The following is a 27,874-nucleotide window of genomic DNA, read 5'->3' as shown; positions in this document are numbered from 1 at the left end:
CAGTTCTCCCTCCCTCCCCACCAGTGAGCAGAAACGGACCTTCGCCATTGCACGTGCAGAACAGAGGTCCATGTCTCAGGAATAATACAGCACATTTTTCAAAAGACAGCATGGGCATTTGTAAAAGAATAATGAGGTTATTTTTCCTGCTTTCATTTTCTGATTAATACATTTCCTTGAGGCCACCTGAAATTTATAAGTGTGACAGGCTGAAATTGTATGCTATGTCAAAACCCAGCCTGGAAAGAATCCCAGTCTTTCATCGTTTTCATGTGGAAATTTAATTTGTGCACCACTCAAGCAGGATCACAGCTATGCAAACTGTCCTACATCTGATGCAAGGCAGGGAATGATTATCTGTAGAAAAACAACTCGCCTCTCCCACTGAACTCATCTGCGTGTTTGAATCGTTTGTTTAGCTGAAGATAATGAACTACCAGTCACCTCCCCTGACTCTGTCCTGTCTAATCACAGCTCTGCAAGATCCACAGCAGGTGCAAACAGCCTGACTTCCTACTGAATTCAGCAGTTTCTTCACTAATGGACAACAATTCCATTCAAGCTGGAGCAGTCACTGTGATCACATCTTCAGTGGCAGACTTAAAAGCTAGTTTGCTTTTTGGCAGAAATCACTTTCTAAGATATGAAATAACCTCGCCTTTCAAGTTTAGTCTTTTAACACCTTAAAAAAGTTATCCCCACCCCCAACCGGACACATTGAGTAAAGTTACCCACCGACTTTGCATGAAAAGACCTGTGTCATAGGAGGGCTGACCCTAGGTCTCCAACACTGGAGCCTCTAGGATTTCTTCCTTTTCCTCTGGAAGCCCCGAGATCAGCCTGATATGGCAGAGACCCCCGAGCTGTTTCAGTTTCCCCTCTGAGTTCTCTGGTTTCCAGGCCAGGCATCCCCACTCCTCCTAGGCGCATCCTCACCTGTTCAATTCTCCACAGCAGCTCCTTCTCCTGCCGCCCCCACTCCTGGCGCTCCCGGTCCAGGCGGTCAAGAAGCTCCACCTTCTCCCGGTTCCAGTTCTTCTCGCTGTGGTGGATCTGCCAGCGCAGGTCCATGACCAGCCTGTGACTGTCCGCCAGCAGCTTCTGCTGCATCTCTCTCTCCTTCCTGAAGGCCCCTTTACTGTCGGTGCAGGAGCCTGGGTCTCCCAAGCTCTTCTCATTCTTTGCTTCCAGCTGTCAAAGATAAGACATGGGAACTTAGTCCCTGACAGTCTCACATTATTAGGTGAAGGAAACCTCAGCACATTCACATATTATCCCTGGAATCGTGTTTAAATCAAAATCTGACCAAGCTTACAGAGGAAACGATTTTCGTCTTTAAAGTCCTAATTACGAACATCTGACAGAGTCACACAGAGGTGAATCAGAGAATCCACCCAGCTTCCCACAGTCCACTCCTCAATCCCCTTGCAGACTCCGAGTCACCACGTCTCCTGCCTGTTCTGTGCAGCTCCTTGAAGGGAAGGCACATGTCTATGCCTACGTCCTTCACTCCTCTGTGGAACCTAGCAGTCTACAATAAACACACATCAAGCACCCAGGAGGTTGAAGACCAAAATCAAGCAAGCAAAAGAACTCCCATCTAGACACCACATGCACACTGCTGAAAATCAAAGAGAAAACTTGGAGGCAGACAGAAAAAAAACCCCACCCATGGAGGCACAAAGATGGGAATGACAGCAGACCTCTCCTTGGAAACTATGCAAGTCAGGGGACAGTGGAGTAACACTGAAAGGGCTGGAGGAGGAAATGTCGACCTCACCAGAAGTCTGTATTCAGCAACATCTTTCAAAAATACAGGGGCGGCGGGGGAAGGTTTTTCAACAAAGGGAAACTTAAAAATTACTGTCAGCAGACCTGCATTTCAAGAAATGATAGAGGAAGTTTTCGGGCAGAAGGAATGATATACCAGCAAACACTTTGATCTGCACAAAAGAAAAATACTGGAAATGACTGGAAATCCTAAATACAAATATAACTCATTTTCTACTTTTAATTGCTTTAGATACTGCTTAGATGCTGAGTATCCAAGGTAAAAATAGTTGCAGCATATTGTGTGTTTACAAAATGTGTAGAAGTGAACTGACAACAGTGCAAGGGACAGGAGGAGGGAACTGGCGGTATACTGTTGTTGGTGAATGTGATAAATTTCACAGGCTGTGCAAGATTCATGAACACAAAGATATACCCTTTTTCCTACTCTAGATAAGCAGATCCCTGAAGTCTAGGCATGGCCCCATGTTAATCTATTCTCTACCTCTGTATCAGAATAACTTCTTAAAAATGCAGGTCAAAATGCTTTACTTCCATGATGAAATCAGGATCAGTGTTTTGATTCCTTGAACATTCTTCTTTCCACTCATACATGGTGAGGTGCAGCTGCTCGGGTGTGCCGTGCTCCTGTCTTCATGATGTCCCTTTCTCTCCTTTTCCATGTAGCCACTCCTGTTCATCCTCCAAGATTCATTCTAAGCAGGACTTTAACAAACAACCCTGCCCTGAGCCTGCAGACTGAGGTGTGTGCCCTGCACACTCCCATTCCCGGGAGCCTGTGTACAGGTCTGGCAGGGCACTTAATCATTCTGTTACTAACTGGCCCTTGTCTGCTCTCCCACTGTACTGAGAACCCCCTAAGGATCTGTCTTTTCTGTTGGGGGATCCCTGGCAAAGCAAGCTCTGACTCAGGAGTCAGTTGAAGGAATTAGATTTGGGGATTGACACAACATGGCCTCCACTGAGAGAAAATATTTCCCCCTGTGTAGAACTTAGCTGTTTTGCATTTAAATATAAATGGGCAAAGATGGCATTATTATAAATGTACTAGCATCAGCTCATGTTCATTGTTCTTGGGCCACAAATGTTTGAGAAACTCTTAAAACAGTTTGGGGACAGAAGATGAAATCTTTACCATGAAATCTATTACCACTTGGCTTCTAGGTTTGAAGTCCTAGCCTTACTTCTTGGTGCTTAGTGATTATCCCTGAGGCTTTATTTGTAGCAAATGTGTGGGTGGATAGCAGGTTCCTCTAAAACAAAGATGAAATATTTTGAAGTTGGCTCACGTCAAAGATTATGCCTCCTCTTTTTGGCTATGCTTACATTTCTGAAAATATTTAGCTGTTTCCCCCATAAACATATTTTTAAAGTAAGCTTAAAGGCAGCTCATCAGAATGTCCTTACTCATTTCCCCTCCACTGCTGGCTCTTCAGGCTGTGAACTAAGATAAACAGAATATCTAGTAAGAAGCTCCTACCAGGCAGTCGGCAGGATTCATAACCGGGTCAGCAGCTGCATCCTTGCCCAGCCTGGCTGGGAGCTCTGGTCTGGCTGTGCTTTGCTGCTGCCCCTGCAGAGGCGGCTGAACCGCGGCCCCTCCAGGGCCTGGCACTTCTGCCCCCGTGGGCCAGGCAGCAGGTGAACCTGTGGGCACTGTGGGAGCTGTCGTCTTCTGACAGGACAGGCCCTCTCAGCTTTTATCAAGACTATTCGGAAGATGTCTTCGTTTCAGGCAAGGTTTTTTTTTTCTCTCGTGACAGGGCCAACTGATACAAAATCTTGATTACAGTCTGCCCAGAAAAGAGATCATCTGAGATGGTGCAGCATGATGGGGGCGGGGGGCGGCAGGGGCGGTGGGGAGACAGCAGAGAAACAGTCTGAGCAAGCAGATATCATGCAGGAAGTGACCACTTTCAAAGGTTTCCAGGGAGAAAGCACACAGCATTTCCAGTGCAGCCTGATCTTAACGACCAGGGCCGTGGTCTTAAGTCTCCGAGACCCTGTGCTCTCGTCTCCACTCTCAGTGAAGCCTCTGCAGTCTGTGACAACACGCTTCCTCCAGGCCTTCACTTCTCCCGTGTGAATAAGGACAGCATGACTCATCAGACTTCTAGGGCATGTGTAGTGGAAGGTCTACAAGGTCTTCCCAGCACTGGGAGAAATCTAACGGAAAGCATTCATTTGCTTTTTTTTTTTAGAGACAACAAAACCACAATCTGCCTTTTCTTTGCTTCTGTCTGAATGATGGCCGTGCATTCTGATCACCATTTCATGCTGGTCAGGCTTCGGTGGCACTAAGGACATCCTTGCTCCTTTCTCCCCACCAACACTCGCTATTTCTAGTCTTTCTGATAAGAGCCACTCCAACAGCTGTGAGGTGACAGCTCATTGTGGCTTTGATTTGCATTTCCCTGAGGATTAATAACAGCATTTTTTCATGTACCTGTTGTCTGAAGAAAAAGAAAACACTCAGGCGAAAGGACACCTGTACCTCCGTGTTCGCAGCAGCACCATTTACAGAAGCAACGAAAATGTTCATGGATGAATGAATGGGTAAGGATGTGGTACATATATATAATGGAGTACTACTCAGTCACGAAAAGGAACGAAATCATGCTATTTGCAGCAACATCGGGTGGAGCTCAAGGGCATTACGCTAACTGAAGTCAGAGAAACAGCTAAATACTGCGTGATCACAAATAGATGTGGAATCTATAAGTAAACAGATGAAACCAAGCTCATAGATACACTGAACAGATTAGGAGCTGCCAGGGGGAAGTGGTTAGGGAATGGGTGAACTCTTATGCTTTTAGTTTAAATAAACTGGATAATAAAAAAGAAAGACAACCTTGTTCTACACAGAATAGGGAAACAGATGCTGCTTTTGAAACACTGCGGGGTGGGGGCCGTGTTTCACACCTTGGGAGAGGGAAGAAGAGGGAAGAATGGCACCGCAGGAAGGCGGGCGACTTCCCAGGTACCCGAGGCCATTGCTGTGGGTTTCTCCTAGCCCCTTTCCCAGCCAGGCTCTGGGATCCAGACCCTCCCCGCAGTCAGAGAGGAGCCCGGGCCGTACCTGCTCCAGGCGGCACGTGAGCGCGGCCCACTCGACATCCCAGGAGGCCTTGTCGCCCGCGTATTGCTGCTGCAGCCGCTGGCGTGCGCGCGCGTCCTCCCGCAGCTCAGCACGCAGTTCCTCGAGCAGCGCCTTGAGCGCGCAGAACAGCGGCTGGGTCTCCGCCACCTGCGGGGACACGAAGGCGGCTCTGCATCTCAGGAGGGTGAGGACAGGGGCCTGGCCAGCAGGGGAGGGGGGCTGGTACGGGGCTGTGGTGGGAATCTGCACAGTTAGGGGGATATTGGGCCCCCTGGCTGCTCGAGGGCCACCAGGCCGATGCTGCTAAGGGGTCCTTGGATGAGGAGGCTGGCACCACGGACACCTGGAACAGAGATGGGAAGAAGCTGAGGGAGGCCAGGGGAGCCGAGCTAGGGCTGCTAGGATGCTCTGTGTGACTTCAGACCTCACAGCTCTGGTTGACAACAGGAGTAATGAGATAAACTCACCTCTGTGTGCTGTCACTTGAGTGCTAGCTGTTGAACCAAAAGGGAATTAATAAAGGGCTTGTGTATCTCATCAACGTGGTGGTTAGTCTCCAACTTGTAGTTACGAAGAGGTCATATATGTGACAAACAGAGTCATGGGGTGGGGGTGACTTTTAGGTCTAACAGTTTACTACTTTACCAAAAGTAAAGGCTTAACATGTTGGTGAAGGCTTACTCGTGGTCCCTCGAAATACAGTCACTGCCCAGAATCTCTTTTCTGCTCACTAATGGCAGGAATAACTACTGTACCTATGTGTTTATCCTGTGCCTCCCCTGTCCCCCCACCTCCCAAGTTGTCAAAGGCTGACCACCTCCCACATTTCTGGTGCTCAGATCCATGGGAAGTATGCAAACAGGTCTGATAAATGAAGAATGGATTCTTATTACTAACCTGCTCTACCTAACTTAAAAGATTTTGTATTTTCCATTAATACCTATCTAGGTTCTATGAACACACATTTCAAAACCATGACTGCTATCTCAGTATGCTTCGGCATGGGCATTATATCAGAAGGTTTGTCCAAATGAATTAATACACCCTGAACCAATGATAGTACCTGGATAATAAAAGCCACATGAGCCCATCTCTAGAAACCATATGGAAAACACCTAAAGCCCATTGCTAGCTCCCTGAATGGTCTCAAGGCAGTCCTCTTTGGTATATTTATGAGGCAGGAGGACTTAAAAGCTCTCTCAGTCTTGCTGGAGGCAGGCTGTCTGTAACATGGGAAGACAGAGCCCCTCATGCTCAGAAGAATTCCCCCTCGGTAAACCTCCCGTCCCAGGGCAGCGAGCCTGGGATCGGCATGCCCAGCAGCCCTCTCTCTCTCTCCTCAGTTTGAGAGACAATCATGCTTCTAAAACCATCTAGTCAATCCATGAAACACACGTGTACATGTGCAAAAATGGTTAGCCATGCGTGGGAAGAATTTATGAGGATATATGTTTGGATATATGTTTGGATGTAGAAAAGAAATTCCTCAACATGAGCTTTATCACTGAAAACACCATAGTTTTCTCCATAATTTATATGAAAAGTTTTAGTATTAGATACAGTAGACTTTTGGTCAGGTGGAAAGGTCTGTTAGCATTTATTGCTGCTTGATTTTCCTCGCCATGAAAACCAGTTTTCACTTTTAACAGCTCTAAGAGGCACTGAGAGTACAATTCAGTTAACATCTGCAAAACTTGGCAAATAGAAAACCTTCTAAAAATCCTGTATGTTCTTTCCAACCATCAGAATTAAGTAAATTACCACTGTTCTCAACGAGATACTCATAAAATGTGTGAAACTGTAATCAATGCAGAAGTTTCTTTAAACTCTATACCAAAAGTATTTAAAAGCTGTAAGTACGAGTGAGTGCGGTGTTACAGCAGTCTTTTCACAAATATACATCTTCCTAAGTATAGGATTTGTTTGCTAAAAAATTATGTTTATTTTATGGTAGATTTGATTTTTCATCATTGGATTTTAGATTTTTAAAAAATCACTACTTTTCAAGTCAAACTATTTTAAGAATAAAATCACCATAATAATTCTTAATCCAAACTTTGGAGCAGTTGTCTCTGTTTTATTAAAGAAAAAGCAGAAAACCACATAATAAATCACATGTGATCAATACCTTCCTATGAACCCCAAGTCATGTATGTGATCAGCTTTGGGGTTCTTCTCTAACAAACAACTGTGACATCAGGACCAGAACTTTGTGCTCCTTGAAAGCAGGGTTCACATGACTGTCCTTTTGCAGATTGAAATTTTGCTTCTGCTGGAAGTAAGTACTTTTTGGCATTAATAGATACCAGATTAAATAAAATCAAGCCTTAATGTTTTCATGCACATTTGGGCCACAGCAATCAACATAATGTCCTGTTATATCAGTATTATATTTAATCATCATGGGATAAGCTCAAACTTGCTTTGGGGTGAAGGTGGCCAAAGGGGACAAGAGCCCAGAGAATTGATGCTATTGGTCCCTGTTACCATAGTCACCTGGGCGCAGCGTGTGGCCTGGCATGCAGCCAACCTAGTTCTGCCACTGGAGAACAACGGCAAGAACTATGTCCAAGAGAAAACTTCTGAAGACCCAGAATGAGCCATAGACAGGCACTGATCCTTCCAACTGACTGTCACACACACACAAAGCCAGTGATGGTAACTAACACTAAGTGGTGTTAACTAACACCAGTAACTAACACCCAGTGGGCCAGGGGTGTTGATCCTTCACCTACAGGACAGTGCTTGCATCTCACATCGAGCCTAAGTGCACACTGGCACGTGCCCTTGTCACAGGGGAGGACCCACAGCAACAGGGGACCTGTCTGGCTGTGAGGAAGTGTGGAGCCTGACTGCAGTCCAGGTCTGCCTGTGCTACCCAAGACTGGACAAGCCCGCCAGCATATGTGAATTCTGGCATCATAACCCTGCCCATGCCTTAATTTTAAAGATAGCTAATGTAGGGCTTCTCTAGGGGTCTAGTAGTTAAGAATACGCCCACCAATACAGGACACATGGGTTTGATGCCTGGTTCCAGGAAGGTTTCACAGGTCGCAGAGCATTTAAGCCTATGTGCCACAACTACTGTGCCTGTGAACTGCAACTACTGCGCCTGAGTGCTCCCACTGCTGAAGCCCGCACGCCTACAGCCTGCGCTCCACATGAGCAGCCACTGCAACGAGAAGCCCAAGCAACCACAACTCCTTGCTGCAATGAAGATCCAGCACAGCCGAAAATAAACAAAGACGGCTCATCTCTGTGAAGCAAATTCCATCCCCCACGTCGACGGAAATAACAGTAGCCCTCCTGAAAGAACACCTAGAAGTTACTCTTCTCACTTCTCCCAGTGGTGGCTGTTTGCTGGGCTATATTTTTGGTAGAAAGACCCAAATCAAGTCAAAGATGGAATCAAGACTAGGTCTTCAGGTGAAAGTCTTCTTAGATACAGAGCTCTCAGAATCTTCTGTGCCAGGTGGCTGAGCTCTACAACCTTTTAACTTATATATCTGGTAAGTATACAAAAAGTGAAATTGCTCAGTTGTGTACGACTCTTTGAGATCCCATTGACTGTAGCCTACCAGGCTCCTCCCTCCATGGCATTTTCCAGGCAAGAGTACTGGAGTGGGTTGCCATTTCCTTCTCCACGGGATCTTCCTGACCTGGGGATCAAACCCAGGTCTTCTGCATTGCAGGCAGACGCCTTACCCTCTGAGCCCCCAGGGAAGCCCTTCTGGTAAGTATGGGCAATTATAATTAAAAAGGCCAACTTCCCAATTTCTTTAAGATCAGCTTATTGGTCTTCTTACAAAGAAGCAGGATAAAATGTTTCCACAATTTCCTTCTCAATTCTAAGGGCATTTCAGCCCTTTCAAGCTTGAATAACCCCCCAGTAGGCATCAGGAGTTTGTGCTATAAAGTGTTAAAATAACAGGTTGGGCTTTGACCAAATAGGACTGTTATCCAATTATAAGTGAAAGTCACTCAGTCGTGTCTGACTCTTTGAGACCCCATGGACTATAGAGTCCATGGAATTCTCTAGGCCAGAATACTGGAGTGGGTAGCCTTTTCCTTCTCCAGGGGATCTTCCCAACCCAGGGATAGAACCCAGGTGTCCTGCATTGCAGGCAGATTCTTTACCAGCTAAGCCACAAGGGACGCCTAAGAGTACTGGAGTGGGTAGCCTGTCCCTTCTCCAGCAGATCTTCCTGACCCAGGAATCAAACCAGGGTCTCCTGCATTGCAGGCGGATTCTTTACCAACTGAGCTATCAGGGAAGCCCTATCCAATTATAGGACACATGTTAATAGAAATAGAAGTTTATCGAAAGGTAGCAGACCGGTTGGTGAGGCAACACCAGCTATTTTACAGACTCACTTTTGCTTAAGATTTCTAAGACATGCACATAAGTAATTCTGTGAAAGAGCTACACTTAACATCAACCACTCTGCTGCATCAGAGCCACTGACTTTGGAGATGGGTGTAATCTAAAATTTGAACAGAGGTACTGACCTGCTGCTACAGGCTGACCCACAAAAAGTCAATCACAAAATAGAGATGCTGGGAAAAAAAAAATAGAGGTGCTGGCCTCTGCCTCATACTCACTTAGGCAGAGTCCTGGAATGCTGTGGTTGGCTGCCCTGACCACCCCCCGCCCACTTCCACATACACACCCATGCATAGTTCCTATTTGATACATATAAAGAGGGGGGCCTCTTGCAGGTTCAGTAAAAGTAACTCCCTCACCAGCAGGGGCGCCAAGTCATCCTTCACTGAGATTATCTCTACATGTCTGTGTGCGCTTGGTCTCTTAGTCACGTCCAACTGCAACCCCAGAGACTATAGCCCACCAGGCTCCTCTGTCCATGGGATTCTCCAGACAAGAACACTGCCGTGGATAGCCATTTCCTACTTCAGGGGATCTTCCTGACCCAGGGATCGAACCTGCATCTCTTCTATCTCCTGCATTGGCAGGCAGAGTCTTTACCACTGCGCCACCTAGGAACCCTACAACATTTTAATCCAGCAACATTTTAACAAATAAGCCATTTGTCATTTTTACCTTCATTATTGCATACAGATTAAAGATTCTTTTCTAAAACCGTTATCCCCCACAGATAAAGGAGAATGAGTCATTAAAGACTGGCTGTGAAAATATAATCTCTGATGGAAGCTTGCAGAGATGACGGACTCGTCTATGGACAGAACTCACGTGTCCACCGGCTGCAAATACACTGGGTGACCTGGACCAGGAGGACTCCATGCCTGCAGGTCTCCCATCATTTTCACTGAGGGCCTCGGAAGAGTAAAGGTGGGTGTGTGAGAGGACAAATGGACGCAGATTGAACAAGTTATAGACCCAGAACTGTCGCCAAAGGCGTCAAAGAAACCAGGACAAGTGTGATGGAAGTCAAGTGACCAGATGGGAAAAATGAACTGATTACTGGCAAGCTCATTAGTGTATCAGAGCTTGTGCCACAACACTCAGAAAGGTGTGTCACAAACTACCTGCCAGCCACAGGTAGGTCGGGGAGGTGGAGCTGGGGCTGAGAGTATTTCCTCAGGAATGTTTTCTTACTTGTGACTTTCCACGCCCTGAACACGTGCTACTTTCACAGTAACAGGAGCAAAAATAAAGTATTTCCTAATCATAAACTCTGGTCTGCTTATTTTCACAGAGTTGCCTGCCTCATTCTGTGAAATGAATCTGGTACAACATACAAAAGTGAAACATAAAAGCTATCAAGGCTCAAGAGGAGTGCCTTCATATTTAAAAAGTAAAATCAGATGTGTGGAAGTGCTGTTTCTGGAAGTTTCTGTATCTTGGGCAGAGTAGAAAGAACAGGCTGTCAGCGAGTAGGCTGCTGGGCACCAGGTGAATGCAGGCCCAGGAGGCCCTGGAGTCAAAGGCACTCTGTCTACAGGGAAAGACTGGCTTTGAGCTGGGGGCCTCCGAGTCCCAGGTCAGTGACAAAGGCCCAGGGAGCAGATTGCCCCCAGTCCTCAGGCTGGATCCTGAGGAGGGCCCTCAGGGACCAGTGGCAATTGAAGACTTGAAGATCTGAACATGAAACATAGTAAATGGTAAATGATCTGCCTGCAATGCAAGAGACCTGGGTTCGATCCCTGGGTTAGGAAGATCCTCTGGAAAAGGACATGGCAACCCACTCCCATATTCTTGCCTGGAGAATTCCATGGACTGAGGAGCTAGCAGGCTATAGTCCATGGAGTTGCAAAGAGTCGGACACAACTGGGCGACTACACATTTTCACTTTTTCATAATTGCATTAGATTGCCCACTCCACATTTAACACTTAGATACTTTAACAAAAAGTATTATGTCACATCCCTGAATGAAAAAGTAACTTCTCTTTTAATGACTTAATCCAGTTCTGGGAAGACTGGAACCCCAGGGTCATACTTCCGGCACTATTAACCACCCTGTGTTTAAAAACCTGATTTCAGGAATTACTACTAACTATCAAAGGCATACTTGGCTGTAGTAGTGCTGGCCTCAGAAGCTCAACACAGTCACAGGTGTCTTGGTGCTTGTCCCCAGCCTGGGGCCCTGCAGAAGGCTGGGCGAACTCTGAAGTGCTCACTGCCTCCAGGACAGGTGGGTCCCTGCTGCCTCGTCAGTCTGTGCGGAATGTTCACAGAGCCAAACATTTTCCAATCTGATGGTTTTTAATGAAGTATTTCCAACGTTGACTTGATACATGCAATTTTTTTTAACCTCCTTTGACATGATAAATGTTGCCATCCACCCTGTTCAGCTGTGAGACTGTTCACTGTGACACAAGGCAAGGTCTGGGAAATTTTGTCCCCTGCTAATTTATCCTTGGGAAAGAAGTCAGGCCACATTTCCCACTCCGCTTATTGCCTTGGGAGGCCCTCGGAGTTTCTGAGGCGGGTGCAGCTCAAGGGGCCGCTCCCTGTGACACGTGCCCAGCTCCCGTGTCCAGGCCGCCTGGCTGGTACAGGATGGACAGACCTCCCTCCCGAGGAGCGCACTGCCGGGTGCCAGCTGTCACTTACAGTAGAGCTCATTAATCTTGTGTCCTCAGATGGACAGCCTCATGCACTGGACTGCCGTGGGCAGACGCGCCCATTAAAGGCAGATCTGATTCTGCCCACGTGGACGCCACCCCCCATTAGCCCATCTGCATGCCTCTGTACAAAGTAGGGACACAGCGGTCCACCTCTGCTTTAAAGCAGAAATGCTGAGACACGAATGATGGAAGGAGGCAGCAGCAAAGATGACTTTAAGATGCACAGAACAGGAGGTTCCAGATGAGTGACTTTCCATAGGTCTGCATCTCACAGGGAGAATCTTCCATGACTACTGTTTGGAAAACCAGCTGTGTTACTTTTTCCCCCTTTCCCAAAGCATTTGGATGTACACGTGGGAAACACCCCACACGTGCTCTCGGAGGCAGCGGGTCTGTGGCTAAGCAGCCAATGAGGAATTCTTTGTGAGTCACAGATATACTGTGGGACTGCCTGACAGCACTGCTTTTAAAAACTAAGAAAACTGCTCGATTTTAGGGGATGTTTTGCAAAGAAGCATTTTATTTTCTAACTAGATCTTTGCTGGAAAACTCATTCCATGAGCTAAAAAAATCTCCCCCATGGACACTGGCCTCATGACAGACCTCCTAATAATGGTAATTAAAAGTTCCTTTGAAAATATAACCTCTTTCTTGAGTCCTGTTATTCTGGGAGAATGAAGGGTGAAGATATGCATAGAAATCAGGACTTCAACTGTGAAAATCGGAGTTGTATACAGAAAGAAGGTGGGGGAAGGGGGAATACTCCCCCAGGCGTGAGCTAGGGAGGCGTCACTTTCCTCCTCTGACCTGAGTCCACACTCTGCTGCCGTCCTAACCATCCTAACCACAACCCACTCCCCCCCACCCCCCACACACATATGCTCTGGGCAGAGGGAGGGGCCGCAGCTGTGGAGTGCGGTGTGCAGGGAGGGCCCGAGCTGGCGGTGGCTGCAGCTGCGCCCGGGGTCACCCCACCCTGCGCCTCCCCCCAGATCCAGGCTCTCCCTGCCAGACCCTCAAAGAAGCAACATGAGGTCAGGAGAGTCTCAGGCCAGGAAGCCTGGGAGCAAAAAAGTTTTAGCCTGGCAGGCAGGATCCGGGCACTCCAAACGCATCACAGCTTTAGTTTTGCAGAAAAGCACAACCAACCTGGGGCACCCAGAGCATCTCTTGGCTTATCCAGCAGGGGCCTGTTTGCTTATAAAAATAAATGGGGCTTTTGGCAACACTGATAGTTACTTAAGGTTCTACATGGAAACCCCACCTCTCTTTACACATGCTTTCATTTTTGCTTCAAGTGTCATCCAATATTTGTACTGGGGACATTATGTTTCGTGTGGCTTAAAAACAACCTGAAACACTTTATACACATTTGGAGATAAAAAAACAAACAAGCTTGCTTTTCTTACTGCATTATGTTGCCCGCCAGCAAACAACAACAACAAAGCCCTAAATGGCTGTGAGGTGGGCACCGCTTCCTTGCAAGAGTGGTCACCCTCTATATAAAGACACGAGCCACCTTATCCAGTACTGTGTTCTTCTCTTCCTGAGGTACATTCACTGGCCTTGAGGGGGCTCAATCGATGCGCCCTTCCTATGTCCTCATTTATGTGAATGAGCCAAGTAAACTAGAGCTCTCTGCCCCTGGGAACACCAGTGCATGAACGGATGAGAGGGAAGGCTAGGGGTCCTCTCCCCCCAGTGCAGGGAGAATGAGCCGAGACTAGCACCCACCTGCCTGTAGAGCTGCCCCCCGTCTGTGGGCTGCAGCCGTGATCCGTGGTCACCCATCTGCGGAGAGCGCTCTCCCAGGGAAAAGCCACAGCTTGGCCCATCGTCATCTCGGTCTGGACTGTCTGCCTTTGTGTCCCCCTGGATGCCAAGCTCCCCAAGCCTGGGGAAGGTCTCTGGAAGCTCGCTCTGAAATGGCAGGAGGGGACAATCACAGCCAAATGCTTCTGCCCTCAGCCTGAGTTTTAATGCCTGAGGTTCATCACCCACTTCAGAGGTTATCATGACTTCACTTCTCAGCCCTCTCCCCCTAACAGGCTCATAGTGACCACTTCACTCATTGGCCACTTTCTCCATCTAAACCTCACAGAGAGGGTGCCCAGTTGATTAGAGGAGATTAGAAATATTACTATTTATAAATCATTCCTGCTCTCAGTTACAGTAAAAGGAGGAGGGCCTCCAAAGTACTGATCAATAGAAAACTTGACAACTACTTCCAGGTTTCGCTTAATGATGGTTTTCTAGGTCATGGCTATCTGGAAGCAGGTTGAATTTGCTGTTGAAGAAGTTCTCCACCCCGAGGCAAGAGCATCATTGTATCTTCCCGTTCTCAGGATGTCTTAAAACTGCACACACTGCTGAGGAGAGTGGGAGCAGAGGGTCTTTGGGGGCTAAGAGGAACCAACTGCCACGGGGCCCTGGAACAGCCCACGAGGCAGCCAGAGCAGCAGACACCAGCAGCTCTAGCCCTGTGCTCACCAGAGAGGAGCCTGCAGAGCTGAAAGCCACTCTGCCTTAATCAATAACCATCAATCAGAAGGCAAATAGCTCTGGTCCTGCCGTGAACCTGGGAATTGAGGCCTAAGTAGGTATATGCTCCATATACAGATTTCGGAGGCTGTGAGAAAGCTCCCCTGGAGCTCAGAGAGACCGCATCAGAGCCAGGTTTGCTAACCATCACTGTGGAATGAACCAGTAAAGGACTTTGGGGTGATAATGAATTCATCCATCAGCAGAAAGACGTGGCAGCAAAAAGCCTGGCTGCAGGATGGTGTTACAGACCAGCGTGTTCTTCAAAGGAGTTCCCTGGGCAGCACTGAGAGGTAACAGGCACAAGGCCAGGGGTCTCCAAATGGAGGAAAGAGGCTGCAAGTGCCAGACATTTTCCTCTCTCTTAAGCGGCAGGAAGAAACAAACCAGCGATATGTTTTTCCTTCTCTATACAAATTTAAAAGGAGGTTTCTCTTAAAATGCTGTGTTGCCATGACACCTGGTCTCACCTAAAGCTAACTACTCTCAAACCTTGAGTTAACCAATACATTTCTTTTTTTTTATGGAAATGTTGTCTTAAGCTATGTTAATGTACCCCAGACTCTTCAAGTTGGTTCCGCCAAACGGCCTAACTTACTTACTCAGGTATTGTTCACTGCCTTTGCTCTGCCTGGACTGGGCTTGAGAAGATAACCTGAGGTATCAGAACATGACTGTGTCCGGAGCGGGGTGGGGTAGGCGGACAGCAGGGCCTGCGGATCGAGAACTAACCCCATACAACTCCCGGGCCGAGGTACCTCCGTGAAGTCCTCCGCGTCGCCCTCCGCCTGCCTCCCTTGGCGCCAGTGCTTGAGCAGCCACCTGAGCTTGACGTAGAAGAGGAAGAGGTTCTGCTTCAGGGAGCGCAGCTCCTGCTGCAGCAGGTGCCGCTCGTCGCCCCAGGCGCGCTCCTGCAGGGAGCTCTGCGGGGCCAGGCCGTTCGCCTCCCGGTCCCGCCGCCGCAGGGCGCAGCGGCGTTCCTCCTCCACCTTGGACGAAGAAGAGAAGAGAGGCGCCGTGACGGGCGGCTGTCCCCACCTGCCACCCAACTGAGTCTGCCAGCGGCCATTCCGCCTGGAATGGGAAACTCAGAAACCTCATCCCCCAACTCCCAGCGTTTAGTAAACTCCTCGAGAGGCTCGCTCTTCACAAAACCCCGAGCGCTTCCTGCCTCAGAGGAGGCGTCACATCATTTCCCATCGTGGAGTTGCTTGTGAGGTTTTTTGATGTTCCTTAGACCCCTTCAGGAGCACCGTCTCTTGGAGGCAGGGCTCACAGCTGACCCAGGGGCAGGCCCTGTTTGCCCTCCGGGGCTGGTACGTTGTGCCTTGGCACATTACAGGTGTCCAGGCAGAGTAAGTGGGAGTCGTTCACCCCTTGACTTGCTGGGCCCTAGGGTTCCCACAGCCCCAGACAGAATGACAAGCTAGTACTCAGCTGCACATGGGGTGCAGATAAGGGCACGGGAATAGCATTCATGGTGGCTAAAGTGATACATAGGCTGAAAGTCTTTTGCTCCACTGACCAGAAAGGGTTAGAATGCCAGTCTTGCTATTACCCTAACACCCCCTCTTGTGTCAAAAACCAACAGGTGGGTTTGGTTTTGTTCCCCTAAAGTACTAGAGAAAGTACTAAGTTGGGTGCTGACACCAGACCTCGTTGGCACCTGAAGCTATCCCAGATAACATGAAAAACAGGCAATTTCACTCACACGCTTAGCAGCCCTGAGTCCCAGCACTGGCTTTGTCCCCCGTGGACATGGAGCTAGACAGGAGGGGGGCGACTGGGCTCCTGGAAGCCTGGTGTCTGCGATTTATTTGTGTGTTATCTCAGGCCATTGACTGACCCTGGTGAGCTTCCAGCTGTCGAGTGCAACCGATCCCCGCCGTGTGTGTGCCCAGTGCCAGGTGGGTCCCTGAGGTGCCCCGGGACTGGCTCCTGGAGGCACAGCCCTGGGAGGGCCTATTCTTTATTTTTTGATCTATAACCTCTTAGAAACATCTCTTCCTGACTGGCTCGCTCTGCTCCCTCTTACTCCAAGGTCCTTGCTGCCTTCTCCTGTTCCAGGATCCCCTGCATGTCCCAAGTCTCAGAGTCGTGTCCCTGGCCCTTGGGGAGGTGAGGAGACCCCCTTCCCTTCCCCTTTGAACAAGCCTGGATGACTGCTCAGCGCCTCCAGCCTAGGCTGGGAGAGTCTTCACCCCACAGCCCTTTATCCTGAACTCAGTACTAGAAACACCAGGATCCTGCAGTTCTGCTGACAGCACCTCCACGGATAAACTCACTTTTAAACATGATTTTTGGTGCAATGTAAAAAAAAACAACAGCAGCAGCTAAATTCCTTAGGGATTAGCCTTCAGGTGATATGAAATTACTTTTCTTTGGTGATAATATGTGAAACTTGACTTGTAAAAATAACTTTAAAAAGGGGGACACGTCTAGTGGTACCTGGCTTGGCTCTCCTGGAGCTTCATGGCAGAAGGTGCTCCCTTGATCAGTTTTTAACCCATTTAGATGAGCACAACCACGGACAACATGAGGCTTAGGTGGCATGCACATTCCTTGCCAGAGTAAGTACATACAGATACCTTACTGTGCATAGGACATGCATTTGAAACACTGTGGTGCCATCTCAAGATCATCTGGTTTTTGTTTTTAAAGATAACAGATTTCTTCCAGGAACAAACACAAAAGGTCTGAGAAGCAGTCATGGTGATTTGAGCCTGGGTTTGCGTCTCGGGTGTGTCAGGGGTGGCAGTTACCTTGGAGGCCTGGGGACAGTGATCCCAGGTCCTGGGAACTCTGGGGAAGCTCTTAGTGAATGAGGATTTTGAGCCAGGACCAGGTTACTCTAAAATGGCTAAAAGAGCTGATAAGGCCACAGCCCAATTAGTGGCAGCTTTTTTAATAAAACGGGTGAATTGTCGATGGATCTAGCAGAAAATTGAGCTGATATTGACCCGAGATGTACCAATCTGCAGACACTGGACATTACGGACACACTTTCATGTCCAGCGGCATGGAAGGCCCTTTACTGGTTCTGGCTGCAGGCAAGCTTGTCTGTTGTTGTGTGAGTCCCTCAGTCATGTCCGACTCTTTGCGACCCCACGGACTGCAGCCCGCCAGGCTCCTCTGTCCATGAGGATTCTCCAGGCAAGAATATTGGAGTGGGTTGCCATTCCCTTTTCCTGGGGATCTTCCCAAACCAGGAATCTAACCCACGTCTCCTGAGACCACATACTGACCAATGTCAGGATGGAAAAGCATGCTTTCCAGCAGGAAGGGAGACAGTGATCTTTGTGACACCCCCGAGGCAGGCAGCTTGACTGGGCGCCCTTATCCATGTGCCCTCCAGCCCCAAGCCCAGGCTGCCCAGTTGGTGCATGAGACCGAGTCCCTATAAAGCAGCGCCCATCCTCTCTCTCTCTTGGGGCCCTGTGGACAGAGAAGGTGGTGCTGGACCCAAGTCGTATTTGCCTTCCAGATGGTGTCTGTCAATCTCTCTGCCTCTTCCTGATGTGGTCTGACTACCTGCGCAAGCCGACCCTGAAGCTCCTTTATTGATACTGTTCGGGGGAGCTCCTGAGCTGACCGGTGGGACAAAGGAAGGGGTTTAGTGGATACACTCTGGGGGAGCCCCTGAGCTGGTTGGTGGGACAAAGGAAGGGGTTCAGTAGCAGTGAGAACTTGGCCCAAGCTGAAGACAAGGGACAGACCCGTGCATGACGCAGGGGCACGTGGTGTGACGAGACACATTCGGGCGCAGCGAGCAACTCCCGGCAGCTCCCCCGGAGCCCCACCCGCACCTCTAACCTGGCAGCCGGGCCGGTGAGCGGTGCCATCACCTGGGCTTCGGCCACTACAGCGCCACAAACCAGGCCAAGAGGAGGCAGCCCCACATGAGGCAGCTTCTAGACGACTTCCTAGAAGCTGTGGGCATCAGAGCTGACAAGGCTGATGGCTCTGCATGACTGCCTCACACACAGCTTTCTGGACTAACTGCCCGAGTCCCTGAGTGTCTCTCTCAGTTGGGTAATTAATGAGTTCATAATTCCTTGTCAGAGTTTTTCCTGCTCTGTCGGGAGGCCTCTCTTTTTTTGCCCAGAGTTGCCCCCAGGATGCTTAGGGCGAGTGGCCTGGGGCTCCTTCACTGAACAGATGCCAGTGCCTCGGAGGAGCTGCACAAGGTCTGCCTGCTACATTTTACATTAAAACACCTACAGGAATCTTCAATAAAACGGTTACTGGTAAAATCCATCTTTTACGCCTTTATGTCCAAATGACAATGACAGAGGAGGCTGAGTTCCTTTATGACATGTTTTTTAGAGATGGAAACACTGTCCTATTAAAAATCTCAGGCATCATTAACATTGAAGCATGATGTGCTGCCCACCGGTTCCAGTGGTTAAGAATCCACCTTTGCAATGCAGGGGACACGGGTTCGATCCCTGGTCCGAGAAGATCCCACGTGCCACAGGGTATCTAAGCCTGTGTGCCACAACTACTGAAGCCTGTGTGCCCTAGAACCTGTGCTCTGCAACAGGAGAAGCCACGGCAAAGAGAAGCCTGAGCACCGCAGTGAGAGAGGAGCTGCCGCTCACCCCAACTAAAGAAAAGCCTGCGCACAGCAACGAAGACCCAGCACAGCCAAAAATAAAAAGAAGCAAACATTAAAAGAAATAAAGCTCTGTGGACAAGTAGCTGCTCCTAGGTAGGATGCTGCCACTCTAGTGTTAGAAAATCAAAATACAAACAGGCGATGGCAGAAACTGCCATCCAGAATGACTCCACCACCGCCATACAACTGCACGTGCTCATACACGTCACCATACATGTGAGAAAGGTTTTACACAACACAGAGATTCCCTCCAAAAACACATACTTCCCCTTCATCACCGAGTTCCCAGAACCATCCTTTGCCCACCCATCTAAGATTCTGATTAGTCACCAAACACATTCACCTCGTCCTACTCGGTTGGTTTACGTTCAGCCGACGCCTTCCCGGGCGGTCCCCATGCCATGGACACGTGTTCATCTCGACACCCCGACCACCTCCCTGTGTTATTGCTGGGGAATCCACACCCCAGCCTTCCTCATTCACATGGGGGTATGCTACAATGACTACACTGCTCATTTCCCGGACATCTTCACAGAAACTGGCATATAAGTTACTTTCCACACTAAAGACAACTTCGATATCTCAATACACAAACAAAAACCAAATCAAACCAAAAAACCTTTTCACGTGGCCACTTACTAGATAACAAGAATGCTACTCATTCACCAGGACTCCATTCTGCCTCCCTCCCTGTGACCTCATCTCCCACGACTTCCATTTTGTTCGGGCCAGTTCTGCTACCGCTCCCTTCCAAAGCGGTTTATCGGGTCAGCACCTGTGCCCGCGTACTTGGCATATAAACCCCACGTCCTTTCATCGAGGCTGGTATGTCACAGCTGAGACCGAAGAGTGCTCTCGTTGATGAAAGGACAGGAGGAGGGGCTCGGGAGAAGAACTCCGGGATTTCTGACCCAGAAACTCGATCCTCTGGGCATAGGCTCGGTCTCAAATTTACGTGTAATCTGACCGGTGCCCCTGCTCTGCTGCTCCTCCTTCAGCACTATTTTTAAGGCGCCCGGCACATTCCAAACCACATATTCCGTATCCTCCTCTCTTAACAGATGGAATCTCTCAGCAGACTCGCCGGGAGCCCCAGGGAGCAAAGCCCGGGAAGACGCCTGTGCCACGTGGGAATCCTGCTGGCAGCCACCGAGAGAAACAGGCAACCAGAGTACTGGCCCTTCTGAAGTCCGCTCACTTTGTTCTCCTCTGAGCAGTTAACTTTTCTGTAGCTGCCTTAGCAGGCTCGTGGGTGCTGGCAGGTTGGGACTTTGGCCCTCTCTGGCTGCGGCAGCTCTGAGGGGCTGGGCGTGGATATGGACACACCGTGCCCCCCAGAGCTCAGCGTGTGCAGCCCGAGGGGCGGGCCTCCCACCACACAGATCACAGGATCTGCTAACACGCTACTGAGTAAGAAGGCAGTTATTTTCTTTCTCGCCTTATTGTGACTGCTGCTGCTGGTACTACTAGTAGTAGTTAAACCTACTACCAAGATTCGGTGTCTACCCAAATCTTCCCAAATAAGCACTTAACTTCTGTCCCCTTTCCCCAAACATGAAAATCTATAAGGCAAAAAAACACAGAAGTCACTTCACAAACGGGACTTGAGGAATCTTCTAAACTTCAGCTTCCATTCAGAAAGTTGCTTCTTCTTTGAAGCTACAGATCCTGGGTGGCTTCTGTCAACCCCTCCACTAGCACCTCCAAGGAGCCAAGGGCTGAAGGAAATTCACATGTGTTTAAGAGGAGTCACAGTATGCAGACAAACCAAGGTCACGTCAAGGGCAATGGAAGAGGAAGTCCAGACACTGTTAGCAAGGGGGAGTAAGAGGACGGGATTAGCAGATGCCAACTAGCATACATAGGGTGGATGCACAGGTCATATTGTATAGCACAGGGGACTATATTCAATATCCTGTAATAAAGCTTCATGGAAAAGAATATGAAAAAGACTGTATATATGCGTGTAACTGAGTCACTCTGCCACACAGCAGAAATTAACACAACACTGTAAATCAACTATACATCAATTTAAAAACAAAAAACCTGCGAGCGGTACACCTTGCCTCAGTCTCAGCCCCGTTCTAGATGAAAAGGTCTGCTCTGTCTGCCTTCCCCCCAGTTACACGGTGCTCCATGGCATCCGTGCCCCGTGTCTTTAACCCACAGTCGCTTCTCTGGCCAGCTGCCCTGCTACTGTGTGTACTGTTTCCAGTAGAGCCTCATGGGAAAGCAACTGTTGGCAATGAATTCAGTGAAGTCTTCACTAAAGGGTTCCGAGTGTTCTGCCCTCTAGAACTGTCCACTGTATGATCCTTTAACCCAATATCACATTCAGAGGCCAAGCTGAGCAGTCTGTCAGGGTGACATCCATGCCAGGGACACACACAGACACTCCACGGAGAACCAGACCCTAGTGGGATCAACATGGGGCTCCTCTCATCATGAAAGGAAAAACTGTGGCGTCGTCAGAGGGGTCAGAAAACATGTGTCATCTTTTAGAAAGTACTTTAAAATTGTGTCTGCATACATGAGTTTTCTCTCCTGTGTGAAATGCCTTGGTGAATAAAAAGTCAGAACAAAGCGTGTCTAACTACTGAGTAAATCAGTTTCCCCTTCTAGAAAATGATGTTCCTGGACCTTGCCTTTTACCGAGTTATTTTTTTACTGTCTCATTAGAATGTATAAAATTAAAGGAAACCAGACAGATGTTTGAAAGAAGAAACATTCCATGGCAAGATAGCTGGCATAAGATTAGTCACCCTAGTGATCTGTGTTTGGAAATGCCCTCCAATGAGATGGAGCGCCTGTTGGAATGTCCAGGCCTGGGAGGGGGGGTGGTCAGTGGGGACCAGCCCCTGCTGTATAGTAGCACTCCTCACGGGAGGGGCAGGGGTCGGGAGAGACCCAAGGAGGCAGTTCTGGACCTAGCTGGGGTCAGGGAGAATTTGCTGACGCTGCCTCGCGCTTTCTTCCCACTTGTAGAATGAGGGGTCTGTCTGAAGATCCCTTCTGAGCCCTATTGTTCAGTAACCCTAAGTCACCACACAGCACCAGCTAACTCTGCTATGCGCCCTTTTACGAAGGTTTATTTTCCCATGACACTGTTTCAGCAAAGTGTCTTCCTCTCTCCAGATTCACTGCGGTTTCTGAAGCTGTGCAGAGCACACGTGACCGGGAGAGTGGGGGCAGACTTGTCGCTCCTGGGGAACCAGCAGGGCCTGGGGGTGCAGGGGAGGGAGTCCTCTGACCTCACCACAGTGAACCGGACACGCTTAGACAGGACACCCGGGACGGTGTATAGAGAGAGGAGGGCACCGGGACAGGACCAAACAGAGGAGAAAGGGCCTCTGGGGGGGCAGAGAAGACTGGCTATGTGGCGCAGCCTCTGACCTGTGTGCAGGACAAGATGCAGATGGGCTGGTTTTGGCCTTACACGTGCTGTCATTTGATGTAGTCTGATCGGCTAGTTTTTGCCCGTTTTTACTGTACATTGACAGTTATAAAATCACACCAGAAGAAACAGAAAATTGGTACCAGATACTGGAGCCGTGACACCCTTTCCTGCCAGGCAGTCTTCAACAGCAAGACATATTCCTTCTGGTTCTTGATTATTATTCATACTTGATGTTTCACAGCACCTAGCACTCTTAGGGGGCTTTCTCACCTGACTCTGAGAAGTGGGCTTCTGTTTGCTTCTGGAAGCAAACACCCCGACCTTTCCTAATGCAGAACACGTGGCCTAACCCTGCAGCAACTTCCTTGACAGGTGGTACCAGGGCCAGATGCGCCCCTCAGGGCCACCTACCCTCTGTTCTGGTGGAATTACCTAAAGGGAGGAGCCTTCGCTGATGGGACAACTGTGACCTACAACAGGACCCCGCTCCTCCCCTCACTCCTGCCCCGGCTGCCACCCCATCTGATCTCTCAGTTTGGACTGTGAGGTGCATGGGAGGGATTCGTTTTTTTGCTTTTGTTCTTGTCTTACAATTTTAAACAAAATACAAAGGACAAGGGGGTGAGGTGGGGTGGGGAAAGTAGACAGGCAGCTGGAAAACTATGGGATGAGGAAAAGCAGTACTACCCATGGTGACTGTGAGATTTGTGGACATGGGTTGCTATGGCAACAGGGACTGCTTAAGAGCCCCCAGGTCAGAAGAGCATCCCCGGTTCTGCCCTATGTCTGGAGCAGGTGGCGGGGGGGCATGACACACAGGTGGGACAGTCTTGGTTTTCAGTCCTACTTTCCTCACTGCCTGACAAGCAGCCACACAGCCTCATGAATTGGTCTAGTTGCTTCGCTTCGTTTCCAGGCCCCCTGCCCTCACCCTGTGTGAACCCCTCAGTTCAGTTGTATGCCGTGGACTCTGATTCAGTTAAGTACCCCCTGATCTCACATGCCCCACATCCCCATCACATTCCCTAGCGGCCTTGGACCTAGGTGGGAACCATCACACGGACACACAGCGAAGGAGGAGTGGGAAGGTGAGGGGGACCCCTGCTCACCTCAAGGCTGAAGCAGCTCTGGGCTCCGGGCCGGCAGCTTCCAGCGTCCCCGTCGGCTCGGCGGTGCAGCTCCCGTGCGGCGCGGAGATGGAGGTGACCCCGCTCCTCCCCTCGCTCCTGCCCCGGCTGCCACTCCATCTGATCTCTCAGTTTGGACTGTGAGGTGCATGGGAGGGATTTGGTTTTTTTGCTTTTGTTCTTGTCTTACAATTTTAAACAAAATACAAAGGACAAGAGGGTGAGGTGGGGTGGGGAAGGTAGACAAGACAGCTGGAAATCTATGGAATGAGGAAAAGCATGGCCAGAGAAACCAACGTAAACACAGCGGCGTCAGAGAGAGGAGAGAACAGAGCCAGGAGGAGCAGCAGCAAAACGGCAGGCTGAGAGATCTGAAAGGCAAACAGAGAAAGGGGAGGAGAATGCAACACGCTGGTTACGAGGCACATGCGATGGGGACGAGGGAGTGAGACTCGCCCGCAGTTGGGCATTGGGCATCGAACGCCAGAGTCCAGGGCGGTGCAGGGAGAGCCGTCCGGGCCACGCCACTTGCTGCCCTCGGCTCCGGGGGTGCCGTCAGAGCCATCCTTCTCTCCACCACGCTCCTTGCCTGCCCCAGCTGTGTCACAGAGGGAGCCGGTGGGCTGGACTGTCCCTGGGGCGGTGAACCCAGGCACGGATGCACCCACTCCCGAGGCGTCTGCTAATTATCCTGACTTCGAAGAGCGCTCACACTGCGCTTCAAACTCCTCTTTGCTTCTTCATCGAGATGGCTGGTCGTTGAGGACGCCAAAAAAAGAAGGGACAGAACGCGTCCATCCTTGGCGCTGCCAGTGGGTTAGCCTCGTGTCAAGAGGGAGGACCTCTTAGCCAAGAGCAGTGGCATGGTTAAAAATAAAAGGGAGTGGGGGAAAGAAACAAGGAAACGAAAGAGAGCTAAACCAAACCAAACCAAAAAAAAAAAAAAAAAAGAGAAACCCAACCAACAGAAAGGCTTTGGTTGAAACTTGAGGCTTTAGTACAATGCAGGTTTGCGATCATAACCAAGCAGCCGTGAGCAAGGTGAGTTGGAGCGCGGCAAGGCCAGCGAGAAGGAGGAGGAGCAGGACGGAGCAGGGAGGCAGAGCCAGGAGCCCCCTTACCTGCTGGTCCGGGCCCAGCTCCTTGCCCAGGTTCCCCACCGGGGAGTCCCGGGACACGGAGGTCACAGAGGACAGGAAGCTGGATGACTCGGTGAGCTGGGGCAGCGGGGACAGGCCCTCCCCCAGCCGCTCCACCTGCTCCAGGAAGGCCTGGAGCTCTTTCCTGAAGGCCTTCATCCTCGCGTTGAGGGTCCCCAGCAGCTGGGGCTCCTCCCTGGTGCCCTGGCCGCAGGCCCCGGGCGAGGCCTCTCCGCCCGGGAGCGCGGCCTCGGTGTCCGTGATGATGCGCTCCACCGCGCGCTCCAGCCGCTCTGCCTCGTGCCTGATGCTCGCCAGGCGCTCCGAGTCCTCCCGCGCGCGCAGCAGCTCCGCCGGGCACTCCCCGGCCTCCGACGGCCTCCCGCTGCCGAAGCCCGAGGTCTTCTCGAAGGTCTCCTCTGAGTCGCTCTCGCCGCCAATGGGGCCCTCCCGGCGGGGCTGCACGCGGCCGTCCTCGCCGTCGTCGCTCCTCCGACCCGTGTCGCTGTCAGCATCGCTGTCCCGCGGGCTCGGTGCGCGCGGGCCGGGCTGCAGCGTAAGCACCTCCCCGCTCAGCTCGCTCACCGGCAGCCGCGCCGCCTGGAGCTCGTCCTGCAGGGCCGCCCCGCCCCCCGCCAGCCAGCCTGGCTCGGGCCTCGGCTCGAACTTGAACTTGCTCAGCTCGTGGGTCAGCTGCCGGTTGTGGTCCTCGATCTCGGAGATGGACCGCCGCAGCAGCTCCGCCTCCTCCTCCACGAACTGCAGGTGCCGGCGCAGCTCGGCCGAGGACTCCAGGGAGTCCCCCCCGAAGGGCGAGGTCGGCCCACCGGGCAGCGGTTCCCGGCCACGCAGGTCTTCCATCTCGGCCTTGAGGCCCCGGTTTTCCACCTCCAGCTCCACGATCTTCCGGCCCAAGATGCTGGCCTCCTCCTCCACCAGCCTCAGCCGCAGCTTCAGCTCGGCCTCGCGGGTGCTGGGCGGCCCGCCGGCCTCGCCCGTGGGCAGGGGGCTGTCGGCATCCCCGTAGAGGGCCCTGTACCTCTGCAGCTCCTGCTCCAGCCGGTCCTTCTCGCGCCCCAGCTTGGCCATCTTCCTGAGCATCAGTGAGCCCTCCTCTTTGGCAAACTGGAGCTGGCACCTCAGATCCGCACTGTCATCCTGCCCGGAGAGAGAGCCCAGACTAGGGTTATTTGAAAATATCACACCTTCCTGTTTTTGACGATTTTCCTCACACCTCACCCCTCACACACACACCCACAGACAAGACACACCAGTCTTCCCGTCGGTGCATGGGCTCCACCGAGAGGGGCCATGACAGATGGGGCAGGCCTGGTCCTTCACTGGGGCACCAAGGCCTGCTTGGTCACAGGAACAAAAGACACCAAACAAGTAGTGTGGGCAAACATGCACATGAAAACCATCACCCAGGAGATGAATGGAGAGGAATGAGTGAAATGAAGCCCAGCACCGTCAGCAATGTGGCAACTCACCCTGCCTCTCTGGGTCCATCCTGACCTGTGAGACACCCCAGACCCCTAGCTTAGCCTGGGGCAGGTGGACAGGCCTCCGTGCCAACTTCTACCTGTAGCCACTCACCTCCTCCCTTAACAGAGGGGCCGCCAGCACTTCACAGGTACTAACGGGATGGGGAGGCCAGGTGACCCCGAATCAGCCTGGCTTTCAACAAATCTGCTGAGAACCTAAGACAAGGCAATTCCCCTATCCTCCTCCCCCAACTCATCCCAGGGAGGATGTGAGGATGACTTGAGATGATGGGCATGAGGGCCTCTGGATGTTAAGCTGCGGAGTAAGCACCCGGCTCTGGTGGTTAGTATGAGATGGATACTGTAAACTGAAGGCCCGGGTGACTCACACCCTCTCTCCACGCAAACTCGACTTCAGCACATTTTAGTGGCTATGACAGCAGGAAATTAATCCCAGAAACCTAAGGCAAGGTGTTAAGTGGTTTAAAATCTAAAAAGTAGGGCTCCTCAGGTACCCAGAGGACTCTGGAGGGTCACGGGAGCAGGCTGTCTGCTAAAACCTCGCACTGCTGGACCGAGGTCCAGAAGGCCCTTTTAGGACTAACTAGAGAGTGACCCTTCCCTTCCCTGTGTGGACTCCACACCCTGGAGCTGCATCAATTCTGGATCTGGGCTCATGCTACGGTTTCATAAATGACAACTGGGGGCTGGCAACAGTGACCAGTGTCATGACTCGTTCCTCTGTGACTGGCTATCAAGTTCCAAAAGGCTGTTCTGGGAACCAAGACTTAGACAAAGTCTCCCTCCTTATCTGGTGGTCACATCCCATCACCAGGGGAGGAAAAGTCATCAAACCAGCAAGTCAGCCCTGGGGGTGGCAGGGAGCTCTTCCAGCTGGTCACTTGTGCAGACGGGTCAGCAAGGCTGGCGCAGCTCTCACACCCGGAGAACACGGTTCATTCTCCACCAGTTCCTGCTACACACTCACCACTGGGCAGAAAGACCTCCCTGGGAGCCCCTACCTTGCCTCCCCCCACCAGTAGACCTGAAGCCAACTTTCTGCTTTGTCTGAAACTCAGTGAATTTGGGGGAAAGGAGCAACTTTTTTTCTTCCTCTTTGCATATCAGGAGAGTGATATATAAATGTCACCGGGAAGAGGGCACAGTCTTCATGATCTAGAACTTATCACATTAAGGGTCTGGTTTGGTTTTTGTTAGGCTGAACACCAAAGAATTGATGCTTTCGAAGTGTGGTGCTGGAGAAGACTCTTGAGAGTCTCTTGGACCGCAGGGAGATCAAACCAGTCAATCCTAAAGGAAATCAACTTTGAATGTTCATTGGAAGGACTGATATTGAAGCTGAAGCTCCAGTATTTTGGCCACCTGATGTGAAAGGCTGATTCATTGGAAAAGACTCTGATGATGGGAAAGATTGAAGGCAGGAGGAGAAGGGGACCACAAAGGATGAGATGGTTGGATGGCATCACCAACTCAATGGATATGAGTTTGAGCAAATTCCAGGAGATGGTAAAGGACAGGGAAGCCTGGTGTGCTGCAATCCATGGGGTCGCAAAGAGTCAGACACAATTTAGCAACTGAACAACAACAAAGGTGGACATAACGAGGGG

General features: G+C 50.5%; 1 protein-coding gene across 7 annotated transcripts in view; it reads right to left on the bottom strand.

Annotated features, from left to right (window-relative positions):
• MTCL1 (microtubule crosslinking factor 1) overlaps nucleotides 1–27,874 on the bottom strand; it is a 111,579-nt gene that overhangs the window by 13,831 nt on the left and 69,874 nt on the right. For 6 of the 7 annotated variants that reach the window (XM_043443787.1, XM_043443789.1, XM_043443788.1 and 3 more), the window contains 6 exons: nucleotides 24,745–25,920; nucleotides 23,606–23,761; nucleotides 15,240–15,470; nucleotides 13,675–13,860; nucleotides 4,871–5,038; nucleotides 937–1,191 (listed from right to left, as the gene is read on the bottom strand). In XM_043443787.1, coding sequence (XP_043299722.1) covers nucleotides 937–1,191; nucleotides 4,871–5,038; nucleotides 13,675–13,860; nucleotides 15,240–15,470; nucleotides 23,606–23,761; nucleotides 24,745–25,920 — 2,172 coding nt within the window. Of the gene's footprint in view, nucleotides 1–936; nucleotides 1,192–4,870; nucleotides 5,039–13,674; nucleotides 13,861–15,239; nucleotides 15,471–17,958; nucleotides 18,061–23,560; nucleotides 23,762–24,744; nucleotides 25,921–27,874 lie in introns of all 7 variants that reach the window. The other variant, XM_043443791.1, reaches the window with a different exon arrangement.

This window comes from Cervus canadensis, chromosome 23 (genome assembly GCF_019320065.1).
Source record: "Cervus canadensis isolate Bull #8, Minnesota chromosome 23, ASM1932006v1, whole genome shotgun sequence".
NCBI classification, from domain to species: domain Eukaryota; kingdom Metazoa; phylum Chordata; class Mammalia; order Artiodactyla; family Cervidae; genus Cervus; species Cervus canadensis.
The sequence above is the reverse complement of the archived record's forward strand: the minus strand, read 5'-3'. Positions and strand labels throughout refer to the sequence as shown.